The sequence below is a fragment of the Mastigoproctus giganteus genome, chromosome 5 (genome assembly GCF_048544385.1).
Source record: "Mastigoproctus giganteus isolate SK-2022 chromosome 5, ASM4854438v1, whole genome shotgun sequence".
Classification (NCBI taxonomy): domain Eukaryota; kingdom Metazoa; phylum Arthropoda; class Arachnida; order Uropygi; family Thelyphonidae; genus Mastigoproctus; species Mastigoproctus giganteus.
The window spans coordinates 35,182,704-35,198,709 of NC_143579.1; the positions used below are offsets into that span (position 1 = coordinate 35,182,704).

Here is a 16,006-nt window from a genome sequence, read left to right on the forward strand (position 1 = left end):
TACTCAAAGAGGTAAATACCATTAGGGGTAAAGGGAAGGGTTATTGCTTCTGTAAAGGTGACTACGATGGACTGAGACAGTATTTAAATTCTATACAGTGGGACCAACTGATGATGATACCAACAGCAAATTCAAAATGGGAAGCATTCAAAGAACTTATCTTGGAAGCTACTAGGCTTTACATACCAACCAAGAAATATTGTTCAAGGTTTAAGCTAAAATGGATGTCAGATAAACTAATGAGGCATACGGCAGAGAAGAAAAATGCATGGGATATTTACAAATTAACACATGACACAGAAGCCTATGATAGATACAAGTTGATATGCAACCAAGTTACAAAGGAGGTTAGGCAGGCGAAGGCAGATTACGAGAAATCCTTGGCAAGGGATGCAAAGAAAAACAGCAAAGAGTTCTTTACTTATGTAAAGTCTAGAAGGAAGGGGATGAATCAGATTGGTCCAATTGATATTGATGGGTCAACTGTTGATGATCCTGCTCAGGTAGCTAACAAACTAAATGAATATTTTGCATCGACATTCACACATGAGGAGTTATTCAGCGAGGGGAATGCCAGAGGTGTATTCAACTCTAGCAGTAAGCTACAGAATCTTGAAATAACTGGGAGTAAAGTGGAGGAGAAATTGTTGAAGATAAACACAAGAAAGGCACCCGGGGTGGATGGGATCTATCCAGTTATATTAAAGGAGGCAGCAAAGGAAGTAAGCAAACCCTTAGCCATAATTATGAGAGCTTCCTTGGACTCAGGGGAGATACCAATAGACTGGAAATGTGCAAATGTGACCCCAATTCACAAAGGAGGATCAAAGGCTGACACAAGTAATTATAGACCTGTGAGCTTAACTTCTGTTCCAGGAAAGTTAATGGAGGCACTGGTTAAAGAAGCACTGCAGGATCATTTAGACAAGTCTTCAGTTATAGCTCGGACACAGCATGGTTTTGTTAAGGGGAAGTCTTGCCTGACCAATTTGATTGGATACTATGATGCAGTCACAAAAGAACTGGATGCAGCGAATAGCTTTGATATTATATACTTGGATCTTAGAAAGGCTTTTGATACTGTTGCATATGGAAGACTGCTACACAAATTGGAGCAGTGTGACATTGGAGGCAAATTGCTGCTATGGATAAAGGGGTGGTTGAGGGGGAGAAGACAGAGAGTGGTAATCAATGGACACTGCTCATCGTGGACTAATGTTATTAGTGGAGTCCCTCAGGGTTCAGTATTGGGTCCATTATTGTTTTCTGTATTTATAAATGATATTGATGATGGTATATCAAGCTTAATGTCCAAGTTTGCAGATGATACAAAGGTTGGCTGGGTTGTCAAGGACACTACTGACACTATGCTGGTGCAACAGGATCTGGAAAGGTTGAGCAGATGGGCTGACAGGTGGCAAATGAAGTTTAACATTGACAAATGTAAAGTACTACACATGGGAAACAGCAACCCCAGAGCAACGTATCAACTCTGTGGAACTACACTGACAGCGGTAGAGAATGAAAGGGACTTGGGGGTGGTTGTGCAGGCAGATATGAAGTTCTCTGAGCAGTGCAGATGGGCTGCAAGAGTAGCTCATGGAGTATTGTCAATGATATATAGGAATTTTTCCAGCAGGGATAAGGAGGTGATTATTCCCTTGTATAAGGCAATGGTCAGGCTACACCTAGAGTACTGTATACAGGTCTGGAGGCCTCATTTCAAGAAGGATGTAGCGCTGCTGGAACGAGTACAGAGAAGGGCAACAAGATTAGTGAATGGAACAAAGGGGTGCTCTTACGAAGAAAGGCTTAAGTTTTGCAAATTACAGTGTCTGGAGACTAGGCACCAGCGAGGTGATCTGATAGAGGTGTATAAAGCCTTGAATGGTTTGAGCATGCTCAATGCTGATGGGATTCTTCCTCTAGCTCAGAATAATCACCTGAGAGGGCATAAATTCAAATTGAGGAAAGACAGATGTAGGACAGATGTGCGGAAATTTGCCTTTAGCCAGCGGGTGGTTAGTTGGTTGACTTCCATCCCTTGTCATGGAGGTTGATAGCCTAAATAAGTTTAAGGCTCAGCTGGACAGTTATTTTGAACGAACAGAGGGGTGAAGTGGAAGTGGGTTTTTTTTTGGCTGATGCTGCATAAGCTTGCTTTCTTGCATCAAATGCCTCTACTAATGCTAATGCTAATGCTAAATATTGAAATACAACGTAGAATGTACTGAGCATCATAGCTCTGTTTTATACTTTTTTTTTTTTTTTTTTTATGAAAACCCCCAAACATTAGAGGTATTAGAACCTATAGTACTTAGTACCGTGCTTGGGTTGGAAGTTGAGAAGACAAAAGAAGATATTTGTTGACATTAGACTTGAACTTCTGTAGACTGTAATTTTCAGGAAATACGTATGAAGGTTGTTCCAGAAAACAGCAGGTGAATGAATAAATGAGGAAGATAAAAAGATGGTTCTGCGAGTTGCGAGCTGGACAGTAAATGGATCTTGGCGGCACGTGTTCAGACTGTTTTGAAAGAGAGAGTAGGAATTATAGAAGCCAATTGAGAAAAACAGTGCCCATGGAAGTATCTGTAGAAAAGGCATGCAGCAGAACCAGTATGTCTATGAGACGGCGAGTGGACAGACTCTGTTAGAGAGGAGTCATTAATTAACCTAACTGCCCTCTTCTGAATGGAATCTAGGAGCCTGAGAGAGGTTTTGAGGGGCACCACCCCAGATGTGGAAACAATATTCCATAGTTGGGCAGATTTGTGATTTGTACAGAGTGAACAGCTGTTTGGAAGAAAAGTACCGCTGAGAGCAAAAGAGAAAACCAAGTTTTTTAGATGCAGAGGAAGCAATATTTGTAATGTGCTTGTGCCAAGAAAGATTAGAAGTCAGGGTAACCCCCAAAAGTGATATATCATTTTGCCTAGAAATCGGAGTGTCACCAAAGATAAGTGTAGGAGCAGAAGAATCCATTTTGCGAGATATAAGACAAGACTGAGTTTTAGAAGGATTTAAATCAACTAGGTTGTCTTTAAGGAATTGGTAGCGGATATTCCAGAAGTTGAAGTTGATTGAGCAGGGCAAATTTTCTTAAAATGGAAAGTGGAATGTAATGTGTTATCATCGACAGATAGGATTTCCAGTCAACGGAAGAAGGTCATTCATATACAAGAGGAAAACAGTGGGGGAAAGAACTAAACCTTGGGGGACACGAGCATTAGTGGAAAAGTTAGAAGATAGAGAGCCACCTACCATCACCTTCAGTGAGCGATCAGAGAGAAAACTGGATAACCAATTACAAAAAACAGTTGGCAAACCATAAGATGGAGCCTTGTTTAGAAGACCTTTATGCCAAACATGATCGAAAGCCTTTGAGATGTCAAGATCAACTGCTTGTGTTTCACTGAACTTTTCCATTGAATTTGTCCATAAAGGGGTAACATAAGCCAGAATATCACAAGTGGATCGACACTGACAGAATCCATAGTGGTGATCATTGATCAGACAGAAGGTTTCTAGGTAGAAGGTTTCAAACTCTTGACTTTGGAGAAAAAAAAAAAAAAAAAAAAAAGCAGGTAATCAGGCATTTATAAGCAAAATATTTTTGGTCTAAAACAAGCAAAAAAAGGTTTGCAAAATGTAAGAGTGCTTCCCAAAAAACAGGAGGAAAAGGATACATTTCAGAAGAAGTGGCAGTTGTTTTTTAAGTTCACACTAATCTAGAAAATAAATTTCACTGGCAAAACATATTTTATATTAAAATACAGCCACAGGATTGCAATACAATATGTTTTTACTTGTAAAATAATAAGAGGAGTTTACCTCACTATAGTACTTAGAACACTTCCGTATGATACTCTCCAGAAATTAAAACGAAAAAATCGAAAACTTACATTAGAGTAAAAAATAAATAATTAAAAACCAATTTCACGCAATTCAAATCAATTTAATACAATGAAAAATCAATTTAACACAATTAAAAATTAAAATATTCAAAACGATTTTCCTTCCTGAAGCTGACAACACTTTTCGACCGTATGTCGTGATCACAGGAATGAAAATTACTGAATAGGGTGAACCTGAAACTTAAATAGTGATTATTTGTCTTTGCGCATGCACGTAAAGGTCCACGCATCAGAGATCAAATATGGCCACCAAACATTAACAGAATTCTCGTGTAATTTAATTTCTACGGTTTCTGCAATTAATAGTCGCGTATAATTATGTTGAACATTAAGTATTTTGGCCTCGTTAAATAAAAAAAGTATGTTTTTCCTTAATGGCATGAAAGGCTAATTCTGATGCTGCTGAACGGGAAGCACGAACTGAGGCTTCATGTTGATTTACACGAATATTCAGAGAAAATTGCGTCGAACCTTGGTAAGACGAGTCACAATCACCGCAAGAAATGTTGTATACCAGATCATTATACAGAATGCAGAAACAACCGAGCGATTGTTCGGTATAGTGTGTAATTTCCGTATTGACCTGGCCACAATTTTAAAATTTGGTATCTTTAAAGAATCTATTAAGCTGTTTGTGCCACTGTTCAACTTATGGGTCAGAAATAAAGTATTTTTTGATATTACTATTGCTGGTTGGTGTTGTATTTTGTATTCTATCCTTAGCCTGTACCCTAATTCGGTTTATTGTGGCAAGGGGATAACCCCTGTTTAAGAACCTGCTAGTTAATATTTGTATTTCTGAGCTCAAAGAAGATTCTGTTCGTTGAATATTTATAGGCATTTAGAAATTGATTAAAGATAATCGATCTTTTGTAGGTGAATGGGTGATAGCTATTATAATGTAGAAGCATACGAGTAAGTGTGGGGCCGACCGGGCTAGCCAGGTAGGTAAATTGCCTACCTGCCAACCCAAAGGTCGTGGGTTCGATTCCCACCTCGGGCTTGGATCACAGTAAAATGCAAAAACTTTGGGAGGTGCAATATGGCCATAGAAGCTGATGCGACAACAACTAACAAAAAAAAAAAAAAAAAAAAAGTAAGCGTGAAATTTAGAAAGTTTAATGACTTTGTATCCATATCTTCCCTTTCCACTGTAAATTTGAGTCTAGAATGAATATTATTGAACGAATGTAAAAAGTCTTGGATAGTACTACTATCGGTAATAACTCGGGACTCGAATAAAATCCAATTTAGCATCTATCGAAATTCTACAAACACCGGTTTGCTTCTACATTATAATAGCTATCACCCATTAACCTATAAAAGATCGATTATCTTTAATCGATCTTTTGTAGGTTATCGATTATCTTAAATATATAAATGATTTTATGCAGCTCAATATGATTATAATATCAGAAGTTATCTGATTATTTTAGAATTTCTAGTGATTTTTATATAATTTGCTTATATACACACAATTCTAATAAACAGTGAAATCATGCTAAAAAATTTCCCATACCTTGTGGGTCTTTCACTTTGTGATTATTTTCTGCCTGAAGGATATAAAATTTTTCTTCTATTAAAGAATTTTTTAAATTCTTTTTGTCTTGTTGTAAATGGCTCTTCTTCTCATTTAGTCCTACCATCTCATTTTGCAGAAGATTTAATTGTTTCTGAAATGCAATCTTTAATTAGGCCAAAATTGCCAAGCATTATTTTAATGGAAATAATACTATGAGATGTGGCAATTATATAACGAGACTGCACATGCAGCCACTACACATCAAGTGCCACATGTGAAACAAAGGCACTGCAGTTGACCTTGAACCTTTTCCTAATTGTCCAACACACACATTCACTTTGCAGCAAGACATGATTTTATTACCTCATGTTTTTGCAGTTTACAAGAAAAATGATAGACAAAAGAATCAACTTCAATTTCCAAAAAACTAAAGAAAACAACTGAAAGTTGTTTTCTTTAGTTTTTTGAAAGTTTTTAGTTTCCCCGTCAACATCAAGTTGACGGGGAAGATACTATGTCAAGAGCTTGCATGTGTTTAAATGCCATAAAAGATTTTTAGAATGAAGAGAGAACGTGGAAGACAATGGACAACCAAGCCATCCAGTTTCCATGAAAACAAATGAAAATTGGACCGTGTAAGGAAATTTATTAGAAGCGATTGTTGTTTAAGCATCAGACTGGTTGTATCAGAACTCAATATGAACAAAGAAACAGACAAATTTTAACTGAAAATTTAAGCATGAGAAAAGTGTGTGCCAAAAATTTTGAATGAAGATCAAAGAATGAGAAAACTCCAAGTTTGTAAAGATGTTTTGGGGAAAACTGAAGAAGATCCAGACTTTCTAAGTACTGTAATTACTTGGGATGAAAGATGGTGTTCCAGTACAACCTAGAAACTAAAAGACAGTCAATACAATGAAAGGCAAGACTGAAAAAAGAAAGAACACCAAAATCAAAAATGAAAATCATACTTGTTTTCTTCAACATTCAAATAATTATTTTGGCTGAATATGTCCCACCAAATCAGACTGTCAAATTAAACATACTATATTTGAGTTCTAAAAAGGCTGTGTGAAAAAATTCAAAGGAAGAGACCTGAATTGTGGAAGGATGGCTGGATGCTCCAGCACACGGCATGTTAGTAATCCTGGGTATAACCCCCATGCACAAGCACATTGTGGGTGACCACCCACATGTGAACCAACGTAAGCAGGGTCGAAGTGTGGCGCCCACACTACATGGAGGAATGCTGCCCCTCTGTGTTACCAGGCAATACTAGGTGGTAGATAACTCTCATCAACTGGTGCAATACCACCACTTTGCTTACTGGAGGCTTGAAAGTCTGCAGAGCTAAGTTAAGGTCAAACCCCTCCTCACATCTCTTCCATCATGCGGTATGACTGATGACTTTTAAGGTTAGGATGGACATCATGGCAAGATCCAATCTTCCTTACATTTCGAGAGTACAGCTCTAAAACGGTGTTTGCAGGCTGGCCACTAGTTTAGTACACTAAACCAAGCCTATTGGTAACTCTTTAGGAAGCTTCCAGATCAGCCAGTGTATAACTTGCTACCTCTACTCTGCCAGATAGTGACTGGAGGGAGTCCGAGTAGTGTGTATACAGGGGGCATTGTCGAGGCCATGTTATGTCAAGGATATGGGTATATTCTTACCATGTGTACGCCATAACCAAAAATTTCATTACTTCATACAGCATGTCCCCCCCACTCTTTCTTACTATTCAATACACCATGAACTGTCAAACTAATAGAGTAAGCTATCTATGAAAAGATCTAAACCTCCCAAACACTTCCTAGTTAATTTCACAAATATACGTGGTCTCAATTCTTACTTTTTCTGACAGAATCTCAGTTATCGGTTGATTCAACTACTGCTCATCTCAGTTGCCCAAATTATTCACTGTATGATTCCTTTTGCCTTAAAGGTGGTACTTGTACAAATGTCTGTTCTGATATTCCCTGTCAGAGACTTGGTATTTTTGGAATCTCCTCTTTTTGATCTTCTCTGGCTTAAAATCTCTCTACCTCATTCTGACGAATTCATCTATTGTCTCTACCGTTCTCCCAACTCCACTAATCACTTGGAGTTCTTTGACTTCCTCTCTTTGCAACTTGACTTTTTCCATTCCAACTTTCCTAACAGTGAAGTAATTTTCCTTGGTGATTTTAATATTCACAACTCCAGCTGGCTTGCGTTTTCTAGTCACACCGACCCACCTGGTCGAGATGCTGATGCTTTTACAATTATTAATGACCTTGCACAGATTGTTCATTTACCTACAAGAATACCAGACAATCCTAAAGCTAACACGCTTGATCTTTTTCTCACAAACAACTCTTCTAAGTACATGGTAGAAGTGAGTGGTCCTTTAGGCACCTCAGATCACAACTTGGTGATTGTCTCTTCCCAATGGAGCCTTTATCTCATGGCTATTCCCAACCTAGTGTTATTTGGCATTACAAGAATGCAAAATGGGATGACTTGTGAGATTTCTTTTCTTCTTTTCCTTGGTCAGATTACTGTTTCAAAACTTCTGATGTCAACGTTTGCTCCTATCGTGTCAGCGAAACTACACTTGTAGGAATGGAATCCTTTATCTCACATTCCACTTTAAAATCTCATCCTTTATCTAAACCTTGGTTTTCCAATAAATGTGCAAAGGCTGTTCAAGGGAAGAATGTTGCATATCAAAATTGGTTTGATTCCAATTCTTCAGTTTCATTTTCTGCCTACACCAAAACTCACAACAATTGTAAAGCAGTTATTAATCAGTCCAAACTAGATTTTGAACAGGATAAGAGTAGAAAACTTGCTTCTTGCCCTAATGGTAGCCGAGCATTCTGGTCTCTTGCCAAAGCTATTGGCCACAACTTCTGTCCATCTCTGCTCCCACCTCTGTCAAAACCAGATGGTTCTGTTGTGACTCCAGGCAAGGATAAAGCTGACCTGCTTGCATCCCATTTTTCTTCTAACTCTTGTATTAATGATCTTGGTAAAACACCTCCCACCATTCCCAACATGCTCCATTCAATGCCGCCTGTGGTCTTCTGTCAAAAAGATGTCAGAAGGATTTTGACGAATCTTGATGCTAAGAAAGCTCCAGGTCCCGATGGTAAATCTCGACTTGTTCTCAAAACCTGTGCTCCTGAACTTACTCCTGTTCTTTGCCACCTTTTTTTCATTTTCTTATTCCAAAGGTGTTTTTCCTTCTGTTTGGAAATTTTCTCATATCCAGCCAGTTCCTAAAAAGGGTGACAAATCCCTCCCATCCAATTATCATCCCACTGCAATTACTTCTACTCTTTCTAAAGTAATGGAGAAATCAATTAACCACTAACTCTTAGACTACCTAGAAACCTTCCATTTGATCAACGGTTGCCAGTATGGATTCCATCAGTGTCAGTCCACTGGTGATATTCTGGCTTATGTTACCCATTTATGGACAAGTTCGTTGAAACACAAGCAGGTGCTCTTGACATCTCAAAATCTAACAGTCATGTTAGGTATAAAAGTCTTCTAAATAAGCTTCCATCTTATGGTTTGCCAACTGGTTGTTGTAATTGGTTATCCAGTTTTCTCTCTGATCGCTCACTGAGGGTGATGGTAGATGGCTCTCTGTCTTCTAACTTCTCCACTAATGCTGATGTCCCCCAAGGTTCAGTTTTTTCACCCACTCTTTTCCTCTTGTATATGAATGACCTTCTCCCATTGACTGGAAATCCTATCCATAGTTTTGCCAATGATAGCACATTGCATTCCACTTTCCATTTTGAGAATCCCTGCCCTGCTCGATCCACTTCAACTTCTTGAATATCCACTACCAATTCCTTAAATGCCGATCTTCATGTCATTCTCCAGTGATGCAAAGACAACTTAGTTGATTTCAATCCTACTAAAACTCAGTCTTGTCTGATATCTTGCAAGGATTCTTCTGCTCCTATAATTATCTTTGGTGACACTGTGATTTCTAGGCAAGTTGATATATCTCTTTTGGGGATTACCCTGACTTCTAATCTCTCTTGGCACAAGCACATTACAAATATTGCTTCCTCTGCATCTAAAAAAGTTGGTTTTCTCTTTTGCTCTCAGTGTTACTTTTCTTCCAAACAGCTGTTCACTCTGTGCAAACCACAAATCCATCCTACCATGGAATATTGTTCCCGCATCTGGGCGGCACCCCCAAAACCTCTCTCGGTCTTCTATATTTCATTCAGAAGGTAGTTGGTTAATTAATGACTCATCTCTAACAGAATCTCTCCATTTGCTGTTTCATAGACATACTGTTTCTGCTGCATGCCTTTTCTACAGATACTTCCATGGGCACTGTTCTTCTGAATTGGTTTCTATAATTCCCGCTCTCTCTCTTTCAAAACAGTTTGAACACGTGCTGCCACCAGTCAACATCCATTTGCTGTCCAACTTCAAACTCACAGAACCAACTTTTCATCTTCTCCGTTTATTCATTCAACTGCTGTTTTCTGGGACAACCTTCCTTCATATGTATTTCCTGAAAATTTCAGTCTAGAGAAGTTCAAGTTCTTCTCAACCTCCAACCCAAGCACAGTACTAAGTACTATAGGTTCTAATATCTCTCGTGTTTGGGGTTTTCATAAAAAAAAAAAAAAAAACAAAAACGTGCTCTCTGTTTACTAGTTTCTTGCCAAAAAAAAATAAATAAATAAAATAAAAACCTGTGCCTGAACATGCACCCTATACTGAAGAGATTCCGAAAAAATGGGTGAAGTGTTAAAAGGACTTACAGAATATGACGTCCAGAAATGTTTCTGTGCATGGAAGAAATATATGGAAGTGTGTGCAAGCCCAAGGCAATTATTTTTAAGGGAATAGGGGGATAACCTGTAAGGTACAAAATATTTCAGTATATTTATTTTATTGCAACAGTCTTGTTATTTAATAGCCACACCTTTGTATTATATATTTCCTTGGACAAGCAATATTCAATATTGGTTTGTTTATCTTAAAAACACAAATGATTTATTTAAAAATTCAATACATGAGCTATTTGGATGGGGGAGGTGGGGAGATTGGATATCAGAAAAATAAAAAAGTCTCACTTTCATAAATCAGATCATTTGTGAATGCTAGTGGGGCACAGTTAAAATTAGAACAGACACACACAGAGCATCATATATTCTTGAGTGGAAGAACTGGCTACCTTTGCTAGCTACAACAATTGTGCTTACAAAAGATTACCTGCAAGTCCACTGTTCTTCACTGCATGTCCACTGTTAATAACATAAACACTGCTGAAATGGATAATGACGAACTAGTAGAGTACTAAAAATTTTTCAGATGTTTGGTTAACCATTAATAATCTTGATATCTTTCTATACATTTAGAAAGTTTTCCTCCTAGTTATATTTATTCAAGCCAATGAGAGAAGAGGGTGGGGCAATTACGTCACTACAAATGCACAAGCAAATAATTACATTGTTGTACTCCACTGAAAGACTGCCTCCATAATGTTCAACAACTTTGTGCACATGCTTCACTCTGTAATACATGACCACACATGGCATAATTTGTTGTTCCATTGTAATGTCAGCTGATGAAGGAACCCGATATAGTTTGTATTTCTGCAAATAGTTTAGTATTTTTTATAAATATTTTAGTCCTGCTCTTTTGGATACAACAATATTCCTCATGCATTATGAAACCCAAAGCAAAAGGCCTTTTCCTAAGTGACCTATGTAAAAACAGGTAAATAATTACATAGTAATATTTATTCGACCTTGAGAATGCCGTGTGGTGGGATAGCCAATTGGAGAAGAGGGATGGGGTCACATGGTACAAGTGGGCAGAGCAATTACATCACTACAAATGCACAGATAAATAATTACATAGATCATTTCCTGATTAGATATCAATCATAGTGGCATAGTGTTTGGGTAAGGCACTACCTGTGGTTTCCCACATCTGTGCCATCAGTATTCTTGTGACAAATACAGAACCTCTGGAAGAAAAGTGTTGTGTGTTGCATGTATAGTTTAGTGTTGGGTTCTGTTGCTTGTGCTGGCTTCTTGTCCACAGGGGCAATGGGACTCCACATTAACCACGACTGCCACTTGGAGGTGAGCCAGGCTATCCACAGTTCTCTGGCTACTCTCCATCAGGGGTCACCTGCGCTTCCTGATGGAGAAAAAAAAAAACCCGTTTGATTGAGGGAGATAGCTGAAGGATGGGAGTAAAAAGAGGGAGGAGGAACATCAATGCATTTCGACAGGTGTGCCTTTTATGAAGAAAAGATTTGACTTACTCCGTCATACCTCTACATTTTATGCAGAAAAGTGTGCACAGGGGTTGGCAAGCAAAGAGAGAAGGGGGCAAAGCCCCCCCTAGTATTTATTAATGAAATTTAAAGATATTATTGGCTAATTTTACTAGTAGAATGAAGTAAAACATTTTGAAATAAAATTTTTAATTGCTGGTGGTACAAGACAGCCTTAACAATGATAAATGTTAAGGCTGACTTGCCTTAACATTTATCATTATTAATGCTGACTAAAAAATAAAACTCTGTCAATCAAGTTAATTTTAGCCGAGCAGCAGTGGTGGTGGGGATGGAGTGCATGATGTTCCAAGCCATCATGTTAGTTACCAAAAGCTAACCACTTCAATCGTGTGCATCATCATTTTTCATTACAGCATTTCTTGCAATTTTTATGTAACCTCTGTTGAAAAATTGTACCCCCCAACCTCAGGACATGGTTAGCACTTTTGAAAAATCAAACTTTGCTACACATATTTACAAATTTACATGTGCATATTTCTCCTGTCTCATATTTATTTATTATTATTTCCTGTCTCATATTTATTATACTAATTTTTCTGCCAAAAATAAAATTATACTCAAGATTTATAACAATTAACATCCCCATTTCAATTTTCATAGTATTCAAACTAGTCAGAAGAACTAATGGGGGGGAGTGTAATCCACTTCTCTTAAACTAGTTCATTACCATAATTTAAATAATGAATTTTGTTATGTTCAAGCCACTTTCATGCTTATGTTAGTTCTTGACTTTATTCTTGGCACATTAGCATTAATAGAGGAATATGATGGAAGAAAGCAAGCTTATACAGCATCAGCCAAATAAAAAAAAAAAAAAAACCCTTTCCCATTTCACCCACCCATTCTTTTCAAATGTTTGTCTAGTGCTGCCTTATATTTATTTAAGCTGTCAAGAAGAACTCTTTATTGCATACAAAACGCATATATGCCGTACACAATACCCTTCCCGGCTACAAGCCAGGGGTCAACTTCTACAACAACAGATGAAAGTCTATTCTAGCAATCAACCACTCGCTGGCTAAAGGCAAAGTTCTGCACATCTATTCTATAACTCTTTCCTCAATCTGAATTTCAAACCATTCAAGGCCCTCCATCAGATTACCTCGCAGGTGCCTAGTCTCCAGACACTATAATTTATAAAACTTAAGCATTTTTTAGTAAGAGCAACTCTTTGTCCATTCACTAATCTTGTTGGCCTTCTTTGTACTCATTCCAACAGCTCTACATCCTTCCTAAAATGAGGCCTGCAGACCTGTATACAGTACTCAAGCTGTGGCCTGACCATTGCCTTATACAAGAGGATAATCACCTCCTTATCCCTGCTAGAAAAATTCCTGTATATCATTGACAAGACACCATGAGCTACTCTTGCAGACTGTCTGCACTGCTCAGAAAACTTCATATCTGACTGCACCAGGTCCTTTTCATTCTCTACCACCCCCAAGTGTAGTACCACAGAGTTAATACGTTACTCTGGAGTTACTGCTACCCACATGCAGTACTTTACATTTGTTAATGTTAAACTTCAGTTGCCACATCTCAGCCCATCTGCTCAACTTTTCTAGATCCTGTTGTAGTAAGGTATTGTCAATGTCATTAACAACCCTGCCAACCTTCGTATTGTCTACAAACTTAGACATTAACTCTGATATACCTTAATCAATATCATTAATAAATACAGAAAACAATGATGGGTCCAACAACAAACCATGGGGGACTCCACTAATAACATTAGTCCACGAAGAGCAGTGTCCATTGATTACCACTCTCTGTCTTCTCCCACTCACCCATCCCTTTATCCATAGCAGCAACTTGCCCTTAATGCCACACTGCTCTAATTTGTACAGTAATCTTCCATGTGAAACAGAATCAAAAAACTTCCTAAGATCCAAGTATATGATATCAAAATTATTCATTGCATCCAGTTCCTTTGTGACAACATCATAATATCAAGCAAGGCTTCTCCTTCACAAACCTATGCTGTGTGCAAACTATAACTGAAGTATTGTGTAGATCAGTGGTGTGCAAACTATAACTGAAGTAAGTGAAATATTGTCTAGATCAGTGGTGTGCAAACAATGGGGCATGACCCCTCTGGGGGTCGTGGGATAAATTAAAGAGGTCGAGGCAATTTTTAAATAAAATTAGTTATTGTGTACATAAATGCTAAAAAACCTGTTGTTATAATTACTTTTTCAATATTGTAGGTACACTACTCGAACAAAGTCTGAGATACAAAGAACCCTATTGCCACTCTATTTTTTAGGGTGGTTTCACGTGTGATTCAGATGGCTTTCTTACTTATTGTCCTTGTGGGTAATATGCCTTAAGTTGCTCACTAGCAATGGACACATAGCTGACTAGTGTGACTTTTCAGTACTACTCAATTGCTGAATTGTAATCCCTTTAGCTCTTAATTCTTCCTTCCTATAGCAAAAATTTCTGAAATTTCCTAAAGGTCAGAGGAGCAAATATGTAGTAGCAGTAAATAGCAAGTCTATTGCATGTACGCTTTATTCTGCTTCATAATTCGGTGCTTTCACGTCAACTTGGATGTGTTTTTCATTCTTCTGCTTCTTTTTATATTACCACTGTTTTTAAGAAGAAAAAAATATATATTTTACCATGGACAATTGTGCAATCAGCAAAATGGTTGAGCAAGGAGTGACGACAATAATGTTGCTACAGATACTTCAGAAGCTGGAAGGGTAAGAAATGCATCGTGTGAAAATTTGGACACTAACGTTATTTCAAGTGTAGTGCAACCACCAATTTCTGGCAGAGAGCCATCATATTCCAAATCAAAAAGAATATAAAATATCAAGAAGAATTTATGACGTAAGGCTTTACTTAGTGTTGTTTACAGGATGTTTTACTTAGTTACAGGATGTTGCTCATCCTTTACAGGATGAGCAACATCCTGGTTGTGTGTGTGTGTGTAATATGTTACGAAAAACTGGCTAACGAAAGCATGAAGCCTATTAAATGAAACATCCAGAGATAATGAAAAATAATGAATCCTTTTCAAAAGACACGCCGATGCCATACAGGGTCTGAAATCTTTCATGGAGAAACATACAACAGTTCCTTGTAAAGCTTTAAGAGATCATTGGACGTTTCATAGTTAATAGGAAAAAAATTGAAATCACATACTATTGCTGAATCTCTTGTTCTCCCAGTTGCTATAAAAATGATTTCAATTATGCATGGAGAAAAGTACAGCAACGATTTAAATACCATTCCTCTGTCCAGAGACAGTATCGTAGCGTATTACAGTTATCGCGGACAACATAAAATTCAGTTTATTAAATCAATTGAGAGAAAGTCCCATTTTTGCAATATAGTTAGATGAATTCACAGATATTTAAAACCTTGCTCAACTTATTGTATATGTGAGATATTGCTATGAGGGAGATATTTTAGAGAATTTTCTATTTTGCAAAGCTTTGGAAGTAAGAATGACAGGGAAGAAGATTTTTGATGTTATTAATATTTTCTTTCAAACAAATAATCTAACATGGAACAACTGCTTTGCGATTTGTACTGATGGTGCGGCTGCATTAACAGGAGAAAATAAAAGTTTAAAGGGCAAAGTAAAGGAAATTGCTCCAAATATAGTTTTGAATCATTGCATTACACATAGGGAACAAATATATTAATACTCAGGGATAATATAAAAACTTTCAAAGGGAAGCTTAATCTTTGGAAAACTGAATTTGAGCATAATAATACTGAAATGTTCCCATACTTTTCTAATTTTGTTATAATATTGACTTTACAATTTAGGGATATCATTGCTACCCATCTAACAATGCTAATTAAGAATTTTTCCCAAATGATTTAATGTATCTCCAAAAAAAAAGTTGTACTGGATTCATGATCCCTTTGCTTTTGATATATTTCATGTCCCGAAATTACCATGCAACAAAAGGAAGATCTTATTGACTTGTAGTCTGATGAAGCATTATGTAATCTTTTCAAGACTACTTGGGAAAAATTTTGGCTTTCTCTTTGAGATGAGTATCCAAAATTATTGAAAATGGCGATACAAACATTATTACCTTTCAGGTCTACATATTTATATGAGGTTGGTTTCTCAAAATTAACAGCTATAAAAACAAAAAGCATTCCGGACTTGATCCAGAAGATGACATGAGATAAGTAATTTAAAACATTGCACAAAATATGGACCAAATATTACCAGTTATCGAGGCTTGTCCTTCTCATCAATG

The 16,006-nt window shown here is 37.3% G+C and overlaps 1 protein-coding gene across 1 annotated transcript in view; it reads right to left on the reverse strand.

The window, feature by feature from the left end:
• Positions 1 to 16,006, reverse strand: part of LOC150085300 (uncharacterized) — a 134,006-nt gene that overhangs the window by 35,901 nt on the left and 82,099 nt on the right. The window contains exon 6 of the mRNA XM_090374520.1: positions 5,437 to 5,590. Coding sequence (XP_090230646.1) covers positions 5,437 to 5,590 — 154 coding nt within the window. The remainder of the gene's footprint in view (positions 1 to 5,436; positions 5,591 to 16,006) is intronic.